The sequence below is a fragment of the Anser cygnoides genome, chromosome 6 (genome assembly GCF_040182565.1).
Source record: "Anser cygnoides isolate HZ-2024a breed goose chromosome 6, Taihu_goose_T2T_genome, whole genome shotgun sequence".
Lineage (NCBI taxonomy): Eukaryota > Metazoa > Chordata > Aves > Anseriformes > Anatidae > Anser > Anser cygnoides.
This window is the reverse complement of record NC_089878.1, coordinates 13,677,029-13,692,386: the sequence shown is the minus strand read 5'-3', so window position 1 is coordinate 13,692,386 and position 15,358 is coordinate 13,677,029. Positions and strand designations below refer to the sequence as shown.

The following is a 15,358-nucleotide window of genomic DNA, read 5'->3' as shown; positions in this document are numbered from 1 at the left end:
TTACACACTGAGAGGCGTATGTACATCTGCTTGGTCTTCCTGGTTCAGTAGCCTGCAGCAGACTCCCACTATGCCACTCTTGCCCCTGCCCTCCCTTTAGTACTGACCCATAAGCTCTGTCAGCTCCTCATCCACCTCCAGGCAGAGCTCCATGCACTCCAGCTGCTCACTGACATAGAGGAGGACACCCCCTCATCTCCTCTGCCTGTCCTTCCTAAAGGACCTGTATCCTTCCATTTTAACACTCCAGTCATGGAAATCGTCCAACCGTTTCTCTGTAATGCCAGTGAGTTCATAGCCCTGCAGGTGTGTGCACATCTGTAACTTTTCTTGTTTATTTCCCATGCAACATGCGTTTGCATAAAGACATTTAAGCTGGGCCCCTGATGAAGCTGATTTACTGGCAGTAGCAGCTGGAATTCCTTTGTGCTGCTCTTCAGTTGCTCTCCTGCTGACCCATGACTTTTCTCTAGGCTCTGGTCATCTATCACTGACGCCACTCCTCCAGTTGGGAGGAGTGGGATGGATTGAGATTCCCTTACCCTGTAAACTTAAAGTTTAAAGGCCTCTTCATCAGCTTGTCAAGCCTATGACCACAGATGCTCTTCCCTTTCTCTGACAGTGGACCCCATCAGACCAGGTTTCTCAAAGTGAGTCCTACAGTCTAAGTAGCCAACCCCCCCATCTGTGGCACCAGTCCCGAAACCATCTGCTGATTTGACAGATTTAAGTGGCCCTTTCAATCCCCTTCCCTTTGACCAGGAGGACTGATGAAATAACCACCTGTGATCCTGAGTACTTTAGTACTGCTCCCAGGGCTCTTTAATCCCTCAATACTACTCAGACTGCTCCTTGCTGCATTACTGGTGCCCACATGAAACAACAGCAGTGGGTAATAGTCATTAAGCTGTATGAGACTTGACAGTCTCTTGGTGATCCTTGATATGAGCCCCTTGTAAGCAACAGACTTCTCTCAAGAGAAGATTAGTTTGGCAAATGGGTGCCTCTACCTCTCAGAAGAGAGTCTCCTACTACTATCACCCATCATCTTTTCTTAGTTGCACTGGTTGTTATGCAGGGAGTAAATTGGGCTGCCTTACTCAGCTCCACTCAGGTTCATAGAATCAGAGAATTGTTTAGGTTGGGAAAAAAACCTCTAAGATCATTTAGTCCAACCATTAACCTAGCATTTCCACATCTACCACTAGACCATGTCCCTAAGCGCCATATCTATACATCTTTTGAAGACCTCCAGGAATGGTGACTCCACTACTTCCCTGGGCAGCCTGTTCCAATGCCTCACCACCCTTTCAGTGAAGAAATTTTCTCTAATATCCCCTCTAAATCATATCCAACTTCCATTGCTGGCTTTCTAACTTCAAATCACCTCATGTCCAGTCCCAACATACTTAATGGCTAACATCACCTTTTATACAAACGAATGGAAGCACTCCATCATAACATGAGATGAAAAGAAAAGGAACTTACTACCTGATACCCCCTGCTTGATCCTGGCTCGTGACCACCTCCTCTGACAATGAATATTCTTTCAGTTCTTCCAGTCTCTGTTGCAAGAAAGTCAATTCTTCTCTGTAGTTTTCTTCAGCAACTCTTAACTTTTGTTCAAAGTAAAGTCTCAACTGTTCTAATTCAGTCTCATGCTCAGTTTTTCTTTGCTGACGCTGCTGTTCAAATTCTTGTTTTAAATGCTCTATTTCTTCCACCCGTGATGCACGAGCCAGGAGCTGCTCTCTTAATTCTGGAATGGAAACAAGAACAATGTAAGTACTCAATAGTGTACAACTCAAGAAGTCATTCTGTGAAGATCAGCCAAATTTTAGTTCTTGAGATGGCAGTAAAATGCTATCCTGTAAGCTGCATAAGAAAATGAACTTCTAAAAAACAAAACGTTCCTTCCTCAGAAGACAGTAAAACAACATTCGCCATTTATACTGCATTCAGAGAAACCATTATCACAACAATCAAAACTTTCAGCAGACTGTTAGCCCCCCTAGTTTCCTTGTGCCTCAGGCTTAGGCCATTGACATGTAGAGCTCTGCAATAACGTTTAATCTTCAGTCAAGATCATTTAATTTGCTCCTGGAAAAAACATCTAAAGAAAAACAATTTTAGCACAAAACTATGCAGAAAGACATGGCACAAGAAAAAAATCTGGACTACTTTAGTAATGGTTTGGCTATCCACCACAAGCTTGCACAGAAGCCAAATTCACTGGATCAAAAAGCCACCTAGACAAAAAAAAAAGTAGAATCATAGAATCATTAAGGCTGAAAAAGACCTCCAAGATCATCTGGTCCAACCATCACCTTAGGTCACCCAATGTCAACGTCACCCACTAAGCCATGTCCCTAAGCACCCTGTCCAACTTTTCCTTGAACACCCCCAGGAACGGTGACGCCACCACTTCCCTAGGCAACCTGTTCCAGTGCCTGACTGCTCTATCTGAGAAGAAATGTCTCCTCATTTCCAACCTAAAACTCCCCTGGCACAACTTGAGGCCATGCCTTCTAGTCCTATCACTAGTTACCTGTGAGAAGAGGCCGACCCCCAGCTCCCCACAACTTCCTTTTAGATAGTTGTAGAGACCAATAAGGTCTCCCTGGAGCCTCCTCTTCTCCAGACTAAACAACTGCAGTAGGAAACAGTCATCTTGTCTGTTTCAGCAAGCTACCCTTCTTTAAGGAAGTGAGAGTAAAGGACAGTTACAGCATATTCAGGAATTCCAAGAGCTTTCTTTCCCCGTTTCCTGTTTTAAAGTAGCAGTAATGTATCAGGAAGTGAAAAAGTAGAAAAAGGACAAAAATCACAGGGAAGAATAAAAAAGTTTCCCAGATGGCTTAACTGCCTAGATAACTTAAGGCTTGACATATCCACAAAGGATTAACTGAAGATGGAACTGCACTTTAGGAAGGGAAAAAACAAACAATAAAGCCACACAATTAGAGACAAGCAGCAGCTTACGTTATTCTGTACGAGAAGCTTCAGAAAGAAGTATGGAAATGACTGCAGATACTTCCCAAAGTTTACACAAGCCAACAGTCATCTGAATATTAAACAAATGTTCCTATGCCATAAAAAAAGTATCTGTTAAAGGACAAACCAGTATTCCCAGTATGGACTGACAGGAAATACAGAGAAAGACTCCCAGGCCTGTGGTTTGGCCAGTAACTCAAGTGTTGTTTGGTACTGCACTCCAGCTCACATCCCCAGTATGCAATCAAGCTGCCTGAAATACAGGCATGGAATCACCGAACTATAAACACCAGACACCTTCAGCTTACTCATATTCTCTTCTGAGCCACACTTCAGCTCTGCAGTACTCACATTGAGGAGACTGGGTGAAGGGCAAGCATGTTCCCAGTGCTGCACAGCTATCCTCACCCAGCAGCACAGCGCACTCACATCACAGCACAGCCCCAGAGGCTGCCACTCAAGAAGCAATGTAGCTGATTGTCACAGTATGTTTTTGTATAACCCACCAGAGAACACACACTTGGAGAAAATCCTCACAGCAAACATGCAAACAGGAAGAATATGAGCAGTAAGCACATGAATCTGCTTCTTAAGGCAGCCGTTGACAGGTACGGGGACCAGAGGAATCAAATGACAAGCAGGGACTAGTGAAAACACTAATGGCATAGGCAAGGAAAGTCCAATCTCAGGTAGGTGTTACCTAACCAGCAAAGTCTGCTGGCATGACATTAACATAGGAAAGCATTAGACAATTTTGAACTAGAATGTCATTTTTTAGTCAGCAGCTAGATAATTGGAACGCTGCTCTGTGTTCTGAAACCACTGCACTAAGTCCTCAAACCAGTTCAAATGCATTGTCAAATGATGACTTGAGTGGAGAAAAGCAGAGTAAAACAAAACAACTTTAAGATCTCCTCACGCAAAAAGAGATATCCTCACCTGGAACATGGGCTTCCATCTTGGACTCACCATCTCAAGCATGATGAAGGAGAAACAGAAAGGGTCCAAATAATGGTAATGTGAGTGATTAGATGCATAGAAAGACATTTGAATCGTTACTAAAGATTAGGGCTACTGAGAGGGAATATAGGAGTTCAAGCAAATACTAAGTCATGCTACCTATACTATAAATCTATAACAAAAAATGGATCTAAAGTCAAGGTAGAATCTGACTAAATCAAAAAATGTATTGAACTTATGACTGAAAAAAACATCCTCACTAAACCCTATTATATTTTGAAAGCTACTTAGTTGTATTGATTAAAAATTTGAAACGATATTTAAAACAATAGGCAACATATCCTTAACTACTCCAGCATAAGTAAAGAATGCCATCTAATGTTACTGTCTGAATGCAAAGGAAACACATACAGCTAACGTTAAAATCATGTTGCCTAGCTGTTTTAACTCTTTAAAATTAATTCTTTCATTTATTATACATCTGTTGCGCACATACATCTGAGAGATATTCACACTTCACTTCAACCAAAAGTGTGTCAACTGATTACTACACCATGAAGTTGACTATGACATTATGAAACGTAGCAATAAGAAATCTTAAGATGTATAAAGCTCACCATGTCACATTTCATCAATACCCCCAGACATTTTCTTTCAAGCTTTAAAACTCTTCCAAAACTTTAATGCAGATACACATAAGACTAACAAAACCAACCAAACAAAAAACACTGCTCCTGTTTAAGTGCTCCATACCTTCTTATTTTTTGCTTTTAAGTTTATGGGACTTGCTTATTTTTTAAAATGAAACCATCCTTTTGGAAAAAGCAGCTTATTTGTAGCCTTGCAGGAAAACAACATTATTCATTCTGATTTCAGAAGTATTACCTGAAGGTTGTTATTCTGTTTTTAAAACACAGGTATAGAAAAGCTCCAGATTAAATATATCTAAGAATTACATGTGTCAGAAGATAGTGAATTTCCAGTTTGAGCATCAATGAAAAAGGCTTTTATTTAACTCATCTCACAACTGAAGAGGAAATAAAAGCCATTTTTACCTCAAGACATAACCTAATCACTCAGTTTTTGAAAGATTTCTGCTTAAAAAAGCAACTGACCTCCTAATTATATCCAAATAAAAGAAAAAACCTTCACAGTTACACTAAACTTCTTGAAAACCAAGTAGTCATCTTTACTGTCTAGCTACAATTAACCATTTTCTCAACTGAATTTATAACCCTTTCTCTACTGAATATAAATAGGAGCATGTTCCATAGAGCAGCATTTTCTCCATTTGAACTGCATTACATTTATTTAAAGCTGCAATTAAAGTGTTTTTCACTAAAGATTTTTATAGCATGCAGGAGTAGAGCAGGAAGGAAAAAGAAAATGACAAGAGTGAGCATTTTGTCACAGCCATACCATGCTTTTTGACATTGCAGGACCAACTAGTCATACAGTGCTTACTTGCCTCTCACTTCAGAAATCTTTTAGGCACACAATCACTAGGGTATAACCCACTCTACACATCTGTGACCTAGATTTGTGTTTCTGGTACATGATTAAAAGCCTTTCATATCAATAATGCATACTTCCATATGAACAAGAGGCAACAATACCCATCAGTTTTGAACATACCACTCAACTCCTGCCGATTTGCTCGGGTACTGTCAAGTTGAGACCAAAGCTGCCTGACTTCTTCTTGTGACTGAGTCTTGAATTCTTCATGCATGATATGAAGTTTTTCCAGCTATGGAGAAAAAAATAAATTTTGTTCTAATTGATTATTACCATGCAACATAGACAGTTCAGTCAGGACAAGGTGGAAACATTAGTGACAACCAGATTCTGAGATCCTGACCCAGGTTACCAGAGATACTGAGTAGTACTTAACTGTTAGACCTTCTCTTCTAGCAGGGGGTTTTGTTGCCAATGCTGTATTTACCATCACTAGCAAGAATCAAGTATTAGTTAGATAAGAAACTTAGGAACCAAAACATCAAGTACATTAATACAGAAGCAGTGACACCGAATTGCAGAACAGCAGTTGTGTTCAGAAGACTTTGAATCACTATTAAAGACCCAGAGTGTTTACCTATTTTATGAATGTGCTTTGTATTTTCTTTAAAACCCCTAAATACAAACACGTTACTTAAATGATGAGCATATAGTTTATTTTTGTGACACACAGACACACAGAGTAATCAACCATTCAAAGTTGAGAAGTTCTATTTACCTCCTTCTGAAGATTCTGTTCTTTTTCTTGGCTTTTCATCTTTATATCTTCTAGGAGTTGGTTATGTTCAGTCTGCAGCTGTTCATGTAAGTTTGTGATGGCTAACTGGTGTTGTTTCTCAAGATCTATACATTTTACTACAATTAAAAAGTAATTGTTACATCACCATCCTGGATGCTGAATAACCTACATAACCGTTTTGTGATGAAAATAAAAATGCATATGTCCAGACCAGAATGCTGGCTTGTGACATTTCCTACAGAATTCACAGCCATAGGTGTCAGTACTTCCAGATCATTACAAAAATCGTGAAAAATAAAGGGTTTCAAAGTCTAACATTTCTACACAGAGCTACCTAGTTCTCTATATCCCACACTTTAACTAAGAGGTAACCAGCAGTAGTATCAGAGAGATGAGCATCTGCTCTCTGTATATATAAACAATCACCTTGAACTAGAAGCACATTTTTGAGCTAGAAGCATATTTACTTGGAAAAGGAAATCAAACATTTCTTCATGGCCTACAAACACAGAATTCCTCCTACAACACTCAGCATCAAGTAGAAGAGATGACCAGGAAGGACTACACAGACTCATGCCAAACATGTTCTTCCTCAGCACTGAGCACTCTCTGAACCCTATAAACTTGCCATTAGCTCATTCAGTCAATGAACATTTATCTGCCCAGAATGAGCCTACAGGAAACTGATGGACATTTTGGCCACATGCTTCAAGAGGTGCAAGTTATCCTCATACAACAAACTTTACAGATACGGGTTCATCTACCAGCCAATTCACATTGACTAGTAAAGTCAGTGCAGGCTGGGAAGAACAAGCTTTTTTTTTTTTTTTAAAAAACAAAGATGTCCTCAGAGCAGCCAAAGGCCATCCAAACACAGTGAAAGCATCTGGCCCATGGCATGCAGGAAAGGCTACTCTTCACTTCTCAAATGTGGTATTACTGTTCGTCAGCTGGCACCAGAATTCCAGTAACTTTTAACACCATATTTCCATTTATTTGAGGAGAGTATTATTTCCCACGTATCTCACTGACATAGCATCTTGGAGGCTAGGCAACCTGACTAGCTATCTCTCTCCGCTTCATGGCACACTGCATCTTGTGGGTCCTTTTCATGCCATCACTGCCAGCATGGCTGACACTATGGCAGTCAACCACTACTCTGACAAGTGTTTCAGATTTTCAAGCCCTAAAAAAGCTCTTCAGAGATGTATCTCTGATCTGCACCTCTGCAAAGGATGTATGCAACTAGGTACTCATCTTGATCCTCATTTTTCGAGGTAATGAAAATTCCAATTGCAGTAGTCTTAGAAGTGTCACTTCCAGAACAGTATTTCAAAAAACATACCATTCCATCAAGTTCTAACTACTGAGAATCCAAATGCAAATGTTTTAGTTAGAAGAAGCTTCTATTAATAGAAATCTTGATTAATTCAGTGACCATCAAAACTGGCTTTCATCTGTCAGCAAAACTGCATATCCCTTTAATACTTCCAAAGGAAAACAGAGTCTATGTCATATTCCATACAAGTCAAAATGCAACAGGAAGGTGGGCTTCAAACAACATTTTTCCATTTAGGTCCTATTTTCAAGACAGTCTCATGTCATCAGCCCAATTTTGAAGTAATACATGAATATATTTTGTATTTGCTTTTTATATTGGTTCTAAAACACTTAGCTTTCTTATTGTTCAATAAAGAAAAGCACTTCCCAGACCATGGCACTTACATTCAGACTGTTCCTTCTCAAGAGAAAGAAGCCCCAGCTCCACTTTGACCTTTTCTAATTCCATTTCCAGAGTTTTCTGCAGTTCTGCCATTTCAGTCTGATGTTTTTCAGAGAGCTCTTCACACATGTTTTCTAAACGCATCTCAGACTCTAATTCCCAGTCTCTTTTGATAGTCTAAGAGAGCAAGATATGAGCATTGTTAAAGCAAACACATTTAGTTGGTTTTTCCCCCCCTCTATTTTATGTTTATAAATAAATACATAGTAGAGGCAAGACTTCTTCCAACTCTGGTTTAGTGAAAGAAGTTCTGTTTTTTCTTGTATAAGAACAGAATTTATACCTCTAATATCTGGATATGTTTCTCTTCCATTTCCATTTCTATTTTCTTTCTCTGATCAACTGTGAAATAAAATACTATTTATTAGTAAACGTACGTAAAATATCTTGCTTAAATGACAAGCAGAAATATAGGTGAAACAGACATTTTCAACATCAAACTCAGGGCTTGAGTAGGTAGGCATGCAGCAGTGTAAGGTGCTGGGCTCTATCTAAACCTACTGTTATATTATATCCTAGTAAGTCACTTCCATTTTAGAAAATGATACACATTAGCAGTTATAACTGCTAAGACAAGTCTGGAGGTTAAAGTCAGCTTAATTAGCAAAGCAAAGTCTACTTAAGTCTAAGGGATACGAACCACCTCCTTTATTCCTAAACATATTTATTCAAATGCATATCAATGTCATTTTAGTTGCCAGCATTTCACTGCACAACATTCAAGAGTTAGAATTATCTGTATCTCCAGAGACACAGCAAAAGAATTAGCAGGCAGCAGCAAGCAGGAACCTCTTTTCAAATGTCTTTTAAAAATGCCTAGGAAACAGAATGGAAGTCAGATGCTATTATCTGGTCCATTATCAATGACACCTTCCCAACTCATCCCCAGATTCTTTCCAACTTCCGGCTCAGCACCTTTCTTGGTTTGTAAGAACCCTGGAAAGTGCTATCAGTCCCCTCCTCACAGCTGCAAAGTACTGTTGCCTTATCTTAAGGCATTACTTCAAGTTTCTCAGTGAGAGACGAGATCCCAGAGACTGAGATGGTACCAGCTACCCAGCCAGTGGTCAAGTAGAGGACAAAATTTCATCTATTTTTAAAGATAGGAGTGTCACAGCACAGTTGGGGTCATGCCCAATCACCACCTCCCTGAAAATTTCCTCTATCATTCCAGGTAACAGCATCCACAATTCTCTCCTGCCTCATCTGATTCTGGATGTTCCTCAGTCCCTGCATTCAAGTATTCTGAAGCAGTTACATTCCTATCAAGCTACAGCACCAAAATGTAAATAAACAGCACTGATCCTGAGAACTATGCCCAGACTTTCTCCTATTCCCAAATTCCACCATGCCATCAGTTCACTGTATTACTGGTGATTACAAATGCCTTTCTATTCTTGAGTTTGAAAGACAGAGCCCCAAAACATCATCCTCCTCTCAGGGAAGGACAACTTTTCCTAAAATTTCTTTCCTAAAATTTCTTCAGTAAAATTGCTGCAGGCCTCATCTTTCTCCAGAAATTCCTCAAGCCCTGTCATACAGTTCAGAAATTTTCTTCTGATCTGGGAGGGGACAAAGAACTCTCCAACATGCCCCAACCACCATCAGCAGGCCTTCAGTTCTAATAGCTGCACCATTGCTCTTGGTGATGTCAAAACACAATCTGATATCAAATATGTCACAAAAAACATCTGGCTTCAAGTTCTCACTGAGCCTTTCAGTTCCTTTCCAAATCCTTTCTCCTACTTTTGAAACAAAAGCGTGCAGGCCAGGAAGAATTTTCTATCTTGTTGGGAACACAGTAGCCAATGTTGACTTCGGGCAATAAAAACCCTTAAAAAACACATAGGGTAAGAGCTCTGCACTTTGCACCGATTAAATTCTTTGGGACAGCTCTGTCTAATGCTTCCCAAAACCAACTAGTTCAGTATGCTATTTTTTTTTTTTTTAAATCAGAGGTAGTAACAAAACACTCATGTAGTTGAAGAAGAATTAAGGTTAGGTCTGGACAACTTCATTTTTGCATATAAGATGTAATTGTGCACATGCAAGCCGAGCCACTGCCCCTAATCAAGGCAATGCCAGCTTTCAGTCAAAAGGCCAGCTCTACACCCTGATAGGAAAGAATAATACTGATTGGATTTCAATTTTAATACCTAATTCTTGCTGATACTTTGACTTCAGGTCTTCTTTTTCCTTCAAGCACTGTTCTTTAATCTTCTCCCACTCCAACTGATGGCGGCTTTGCAGAATTGCTACTTCCTGAGCACGCTTATCATTGAGCATCTCCCGTAGCTCCACAAGTGCAGTTTCCTTTTCTTTTCTCAAATTAGACTGAGTAAGCTCAAGCTGAGAGGTGTGCATATTATTTAAGCTTAGGCGTAAAGCTTCCAATTCAAGACTGTGCAGTGTCTGTAATGGAGAAGAAAAAGCATGTCCCTCTCTTCTAATTAAATGTGGTCACTGTTTTCATAACTAGCTTCAGTTTGAATTGCTTTCAACTACTAACACATTTAAGTTTTGCTTTCCTGTAGTTGAAAAATATTTCTTCATGGCAGGGACAGAACACCAAAATAAGTTGACTTCTATTACAGATTTACACATTATTTGCAGTGTAAAGTAGGAGGTTTTCCTGACCCACCTCTTAACTTCATCTCCAACCAAATACCTTGCATCTGTCCATTTCTTCACAATTTCTTCACACAAGCACACCACATCCCTTCATTGTCTATTACAAAATTCCTCTTATTTGCTATTGCTTATAAAATGGTTCAAAGCAAAGTTCTAAAGTGGTAATGGAAGAGTGGAAATTAAATTCACCAGAAATATTAAACATCCATCAGTTAGAAATGGCAGCTAAAACAGGCTGACAACTTTCCAATTCCTGGATAAACTAAACAGTATACCAGTATCTTGTAATTAGACTTACGACCAGACATATTCTTACCATTTCTACTTTGCACTTAATGGAAGTGTTAAAAAGCCCGGTAAATACTTAAGGGGAAGTCAGGTTTACATGCTTCATTTAAACACAAAAGTAATACAAATTACATTTTTTTTTTTTTATGAATTTGTTAAACTTACCAAGACATGAAAAATGACTGTTTTGTCTTTTTTTTTAAGCCATTAATTGAAGCATCCGATTTCCTTTGAAATTAATGTCAATATACAATAGCAGTGAGGATGATCCTGGGGAGCTCTTTCAGAACATATCAACTATTGCCCACCAAAGAAACATTCTTAATTCAATTTCAGCATTTCATAAAATAGCATACACAGTAGAGACAAAAAAAATTAATCAAGGAGCTTTCTCTTTGCAATAAATACTGTAATTACTGCATTTCTTTATTTTACCTGTGATTGGAGCTGGGCTTGCTCAATCTCTGCTTTGTGTGTGGCTGCCATTTGCTGCTGAAGTTCATCCAACAGGTGTTGCTGTTCTCTATTTAGTGAGGCACGGAGCTCCTCCATTTCCTCTTCATGCTTAGTAATTAGTTCAGAGATTTCACGTTCATGCTCTCGTTCATGTACCTGCACAGAACACTCACATAAAGGTTTTTCTTCAAAACAGTGTTTGTTAGTCCCACTAAAAAGTTACCTGGTCAAACTTTTCCCTTCCACAAAACCCCAAATCAAAGACAACATAGAAAAACAGTTATAAATATTTTGGAGGTGGAAAAATCTATTATCGACAAACAATGCAAGATGAGTTTATTTTTCTGAAATAAGCCTGATTACACCATTTACCTTTTTTATTAAAGCAAGCTGTTCTTTTCTTTCTTCCTCCAACTTCTGCTGCTTTTCAACTTTATCTTTTATTTCATTATTTAATTCTTCTATCTGAAAACAGGGATACAAACATTTGCAGTGAGTACTTTAAGTATTCTGAAACCCAAGAACTGCTATTATTGGTGTTCCTACCTCCTTCTTGTGTGTCAAACTCACTTTAGTTAATTCCACAAGGTGCTGAGTCTCCATTTTATCAATTTCCTCTTTGTAATGTTTCACCATCTCAGATTGTGCCTCCTGCACAGCTTGTGCAGACTGAAAGGACTCCTGCAAGCGATTTTCAAGCTCCAGCTGAACCTTCTTCAAATGAGCTATTTCTTCAATTAGCTGGCTTTCTTTCACATTGTATTCAGTACTTTTTGCCTCTATTTCAGCATTAAGTTTATTAATTTCTGCATTATTCAAGTTCAACTTGTCCTCATATCCCAATCTTTCACACTCCTGTACCTCTTTGAGGTTTTGCACTTCAGTATTAAGTTCACGTATGTTCTTCTCAAGATCTGCTATGACACTAGCATTTGCTGCTAAAGCATTCTCTGCTTTTATTAGATCTTTCTCCATGGATGATAATCTCTTGCCCAACACTGTTTTTTCCTTCAATAAGAGTGCTAAATTTTGTTCTTTGTTACTGATTTCAGCTTTGAGCAGATCCTGTTCTTTTAGCAATGTCTCTTCAAGTACAGCTTTCTGACCAAGAAGCTCTGTTATTGTCAGATTTTTAGCCTTCTGAGCATCAAGCTGGGTCTGCATTTGATCCCTTTGACTCTGCAGAACAGCCAACTGACGTCCAAAAAGAGACTGTACTTCACTTGTTACAGAATCAGAAGCCGTTTTCTGCTCTTGTACTTCTTTCACTAATTGCTCCTGAGTTCGCAGCTGCACCATCAACATTTCTCTTTCTTCCTGGAGGTCTTTCAGCATTTGTTGCCAGGTAGAGGATTTTGATGTTTGCGTTAAAGGCTCCACAGCATGGTAAGGTTGGCCTCCATCCTCACCCTGTTGCTTTATTAGGTGGCTTATTTTGTTTTCAAGTTCTTTCTCCTTCTCTGTTTTCTGAAGAAGTTGCTTTTCACAACAGACCCGTGCTTCACGTTCCTTATTCAGTTCCACATGCATAAGAGAGAGCTCAGCTATTACTTTTTTCCATTTTCCAGCAGCTTCTTGGGTCTCCCGTTGAGATTTTTCCAAGGCTGACTCCTTTTCATGAAGCTGTTCGGTTAGCTTGTTTAGTAGACAGATGCGTGAAGCTCTCTCATCATCCTTTACAACGTCACAGTTGCTTATTTTGTTTCGCTGCAGGGAGCCATCTGACAAAAATGAAATGAAGTCCTCTGCTTCCACCTCAGTCTTTTCAAAAGTCTCTTGAGCCAAACTGCTATGACATGTTTTTTCATCAAGGCCAAAGTTTAACAGAGGAGATTTAAAATCCATGCTGGGTTCTAAAAGCACATTACTGTCTAATCTGTACCTACCGCATCTATCTTCTTTAATGGCATAACCTTCAGAACTGCCTGACACATATGACTGCTCTGGTCTTTCTGTGGAGACAAGATATTTAGCCAACATGTCTTCATCAACAGTGAAAAACCCAGGTTCTGACAATTGTTCTTCAGACAGGTAATCTCCTTCATTACCTTCGCTTTCTTCGATCCTCGAACTCATTATTTCTTTTGATTCACCTCTTGATGAGTCTACTCCCAGTTCGCACTGGAACTCTAGTTCTTCAGGAACAAACTCTTCTTCACCTTTAAAATGACATGGTTTATTCAATATCTCCTCAAGTACCAGAGCTGCAGAGAGTGAAACATCTGGTAAAGTGTGTTTTTCCTTCAAGATCATTAGATTTTTATTGGAGACAATCTCTTCATTGTACTCTTGCCTTGCATCTGCACTGTTTTCAGTCTGAAAAAGAGGCTTTTTATGTAATTCCTGGATGCATGAATCCAGTTCCTGAATCTCTTCATTCAAGTACTGTTTTTCTTGTTTGTATTGCTGGGCTTCCTTGACCTGCTCTTCTGCCTCAAAAAGACGAGACTTAAGAACATCAATTAAAATTTTGTATTGAACCTCAATTTCAGTCTTCTCTCTCTGGAATTTTTCCTGCTGGTTTTCAAGTTTCTTCCTCAAATTTTCTTTATGAATTTCAGACTCATGAAGACTATTATTTAAGTCGATTATTATGCTGTTCAAATTCTGAATGTGTTCTTCAGAATTCAGAGCAGAGAGTTCTTTTTTTAACTGTTCAAGGTCATTTTTATATTTTAAAATCATTTCTTCTTCATATATCTGTTTCGTTTCTGCAATCTCTTTTCTGTGGCATTTCTCTAGCTCAGCCCTCAAGTTCTCTAACTGTCTGCAAATATCCTTTTCATGATTCATTTTCAGTTCAATACACTGCTGTTCTTTCATTTTTGATAATGTTATTTCATTTTTTAATTCTGTTATTTCCGAGTCCCGGAGAGAAAGAGTATGTTGTAGTACAGACAAGTTAAATCTTTCTGATGTTAGTAGATCCTGAAGATTTTTAATGTGTTGTTCTTTTTCTCCTATGCTTTCATATAGCTGCTGCATTGTATCTTTCATACCCTCTTCCATTAGAGCAAGCAGATTTTCCTTATCTTTGGTATTCTTAAAGATAAAATACATGAAATGTGATGTTTTACTTTCCTTAAACCTGCTGTTTTTCATGTCTCTTCACATATAATATTTACCCTTAAGTGCATAGAGCATCATTGGCCTAGGCAATATGATTTCTAAGCATATCCTTGACCATGGGAAGCACTACTGAAGCACTGATCAGTGTGGTAATAATATCAAGTTTTCCATGGAATAACGAATAATATGCCACTGACTCCAGAGAGAAAGGAAGACTGTCTGAAATTCTGTGTATTTTGAATAAAAATGAGTAAAATAATAAGTACTGCAGACACCTCTTCACCTCACATCCATTTGCATACAGAAAACGCCTTCTACAGGAGAAACAGGCCAAAGAACAGCCATGTCAAATTTTGACTCATCTTTGACTTAAAAATGTAAGACTTCTATCTACAGCATGGCTGGTTGTGTGCTTAAAGGAAATCAGACCTTCTAAGATGCTCCTTTAATATACAACAGAAGCCATAATCCCTATAAATTTGGTTCTAAAGACAGACTTGTTTTGTCCCATGACCATACCACATCAGCAGTTCAGAATTATCACCAAATTTGAAACATATTACAAAGGTGGCAGAACTCTTCAACTTTATTTTCCTGAAATGTTTACATGAAAATACTCCCTCCATGTTTCCTCTCTTTTGTATCTGAAACTAACATGATTAGAGATAAAGTTAAAACACATATCAGAATAAAAGTAACTGTTCAAATACAACAGTGAAGTTATTACATGCTTATACAGCAACCTTCATCCTCTTGAAGCCTCTGCCAATTACCTTCCCACATGTCAGTTCAGTGGTCCTATTTCTGACTGCAATTTATTATACAATCGTTGAGTAACAGAGTTAAAGACTATCTCTTCTGTTACAGAAACAGGTGGAGTAATTTCAATATTTAAGCAAATTTTAAAGAGCCAGTATTGAATT

General features: G+C 38.7%; 1 protein-coding gene across 11 annotated transcripts in view; it reads right to left on the bottom strand.

Annotated features, from left to right (window-relative positions):
• The window catches only part of PCNT (pericentrin), a 100,231-nt gene that overhangs the window by 74,013 nt on the left and 10,860 nt on the right, over positions 1-15,358 (bottom strand). For 5 of the 11 annotated variants that reach the window (XR_010832150.1, XM_048047156.2, XM_048047157.2 and 2 more), the window contains exons 7-16: positions 11,937-14,408; positions 11,739-11,831; positions 11,346-11,522; positions 10,148-10,403; positions 8,275-8,333; positions 7,934-8,108; positions 6,188-6,324; positions 5,590-5,701; positions 3,934-3,966; positions 1,489-1,759 (exon numbers count right to left, since the gene is read on the bottom strand). Coding sequence is in view for 10 of the 11 variants with exons in the window: in XM_048047156.2 (XP_047903113.2) it covers positions 1,489-1,759; positions 3,934-3,966; positions 5,590-5,701; positions 6,188-6,324; positions 7,934-8,108; positions 8,275-8,333; positions 10,148-10,403; positions 11,346-11,522; positions 11,739-11,831; positions 11,937-14,408 (3,785 nt within the window). In the remaining variant the exon portion in view is untranslated. The remainder of the gene's footprint in view (positions 1-1,488; positions 1,760-3,933; positions 3,967-5,589; positions 5,702-6,187; positions 6,325-7,933; positions 8,109-8,274; positions 8,334-10,147; positions 10,404-11,345; positions 11,523-11,738; positions 11,832-11,936; positions 14,409-15,358) is intronic. The other 6 variants (XM_048047161.2, XM_048047163.2, XM_066999025.1 and 3 more) reach the window with 5 other exon arrangements.